The sequence below is a fragment of the Nicotiana tabacum genome, chromosome 22 (genome assembly GCF_000715075.1).
Source record: "Nicotiana tabacum cultivar K326 chromosome 22, ASM71507v2, whole genome shotgun sequence".
Lineage (NCBI taxonomy): Eukaryota > Viridiplantae > Streptophyta > Magnoliopsida > Solanales > Solanaceae > Nicotiana > Nicotiana tabacum.
In genome coordinates this window covers 37,096,301-37,098,380 of record NC_134101.1, presented here as the reverse complement: position 1 = coordinate 37,098,380, position 2,080 = coordinate 37,096,301, and the positions used below count along the sequence as shown (strand labels likewise).

At 37.5% G+C, this 2,080-nt stretch overlaps 1 protein-coding gene across 1 annotated transcript; it reads left to right on the top strand.

Annotated features, from left to right (window-relative positions):
* Positions 1–290: 290 nt before the first annotated feature.
* On the top strand, positions 291–1,588 carry LOC107818731 (ESCRT-related protein CHMP1A). Its single transcript, XM_016644785.2, has 2 exons — positions 291–678; positions 1,078–1,588. The coding sequence occupies exons 1-2, from the start codon at positions 424–426 to the stop codon at positions 1,432–1,434; spliced, it is 612 nt and encodes a 203-aa protein (XP_016500271.1). The 5' UTR covers positions 291–423; the 3' UTR covers positions 1,435–1,588.
* The last annotated feature ends 492 nt before the right edge of the window (positions 1,589–2,080 follow it).

Sequence of the window (2,080 nt, the reverse complement as noted above, 5' to 3'; positions counted from 1 at the left end):
TGTTGTTAATATTCTTTGCTACTTGGTTGCTTTATCTTCACTGTTTCTTGAGCCGATGGTCTATCGGAAATAACCTCTCTCTCTATGAGATAAGGGTAAGGTTTGCGTACACACTACCCTCTCCCGACCCTATTTATGGGATCAAAAATGGGTTTGTTGTTGTTTTAAATCCTAGTACAAAAATGAGTAAGAATAAGCTTCGAAGCTGAAGTCATATTTTTTGGGCCCATCATATTCGTGATCAGAGATCGAACGGCTTCATTTGTTCCTGGCCCTACAAGGTGAGTTGCATATCCAAAATCGAAAAAGAGAAGGGAATACAAACCCTAGCTTATATTGATCCAAGGGGAAAATTTGTGAAAACAATCGATTTCCTCTCGATAAATCACTAAATCGAAAGGCTCTTTCATCAAATCTAAGAAAATGGGGAACGCTGAGAAATTGATGAATCAGATCATGGAGCTGAAGTTCACATCGAAGAGCCTTCAACGCCAAGCCCGAAAATGTGAGAAGGACGAAAAAGCGGAGAAGCTTAAGGTCAAGAAGGCTATTGAGAAAGGAAACATGGACGGCGCTAGAATTTACGCCGAAAACGCCATCCGCAAGCGCAGCGAACAGATGAACTATCTTCGTCTCTCCTCTCGCCTTGACGCCGTTGTCGCTCGCCTCGATACTCAGGTAAAACACCGATCCGAAATATAAGCTGTCGAAAACTTGCATTTCACTATCTCGATCTCGGAATATATTATGTAATATTTGAAATTAAGTTTATATTTGTGCATAATATGTGTAGTTTCGACCCAGGACTGTCTATATACAAATATTGTAAAATATCTGATAATAATTAGATATTAAATTTAGAGAAAACTTTTTAAAATAGTATATTTACTGTCTGAAATTCCGATATGTATGTGCACACATTATATGTCGTAAATTAAAAATAAATAAAGAACGTGTAATATTGATCCTGGACTACATATGTAATATCTCGATTGTAAGTTTTAAGATATTTTAGTGTGTATATATATTAAGAGGTTTCTTTACTTTCTTGAAATTGGGATATGTCTGTGTACGCAGGCGAAGATGGCGACTATTAGCAAGTCAATGTCGTCGATCGTGAAATCACTAGAATCATCTCTCAACACAGGGAATTTACAGAAGATGTCGGAGACAATGGATTCATTCGAGCGTCAATTTGTTAATATGGAGGTTCAAGCTGAGTTTATGGAGAGTTCTATGGCTGGAAGTACTTCCCTGTCAACTCCAGAGGACCAGGTCGGCAGCCTGATGCAGCAGGTGGCTGATGATTATGGGCTCGAGGTGTCTGTGGGGCTTCCACAACCAGCTGCCCATGCTATATCTTCTAAGAACGAGGAGAAAGTTAATGAGGATGATCTGTCCAGACGTCTGGCTGAGCTCAAGGCGCGTGGGTAATTGAGAAACTAAAAATTCTTGTGTTAGTACAGAAGTGGGGATATTGATGTAACATGATATAGTATGTGAAGTTTTATTTGATGCTCACTCAAAATTGAACAGCTTTAATGTACATTTTATTCTCCTGTGATTGTGTAGTCAATTTGCTTCTATCTGACGAGCTTATGACATTTGTATCTTTGCATTATTGTGTGCTTGTTGATAGTGTATAGACAATTCGGCATCATCTTAAGACCACTCATTTAGGTAGGGATTCATAAAAAGAAGATACCTTTAGTGTGGGAAGAAAATAAGAATTGTTGCATTTGGTTTATTATAAGCTTGAGTTTATCATGTCAAACTAATTAGTTGTAGTAGTTTGATTGGCCGTCCACTTTTTTTGACACTGTATCTTTTGTGAAATATGATAATATGAAAATTTAGTGATATTGTATGAATTCTGAGGGCTCTCTTCATTTTTGTAGTGGGAGGAGATATCATAGTTGATAAATTTAAGAAAGTATGAAGTGCGACTCTTAGTTTATCATGCATGGCTTTGGACTACTGCAGAAGTGTTTGATATTGGGTGAAGCCCTATAACATTGCACCGGGATGGTTGTGAATACAATTTATTATCATTTTGACTAGAAAGAATCAGATATTGTGT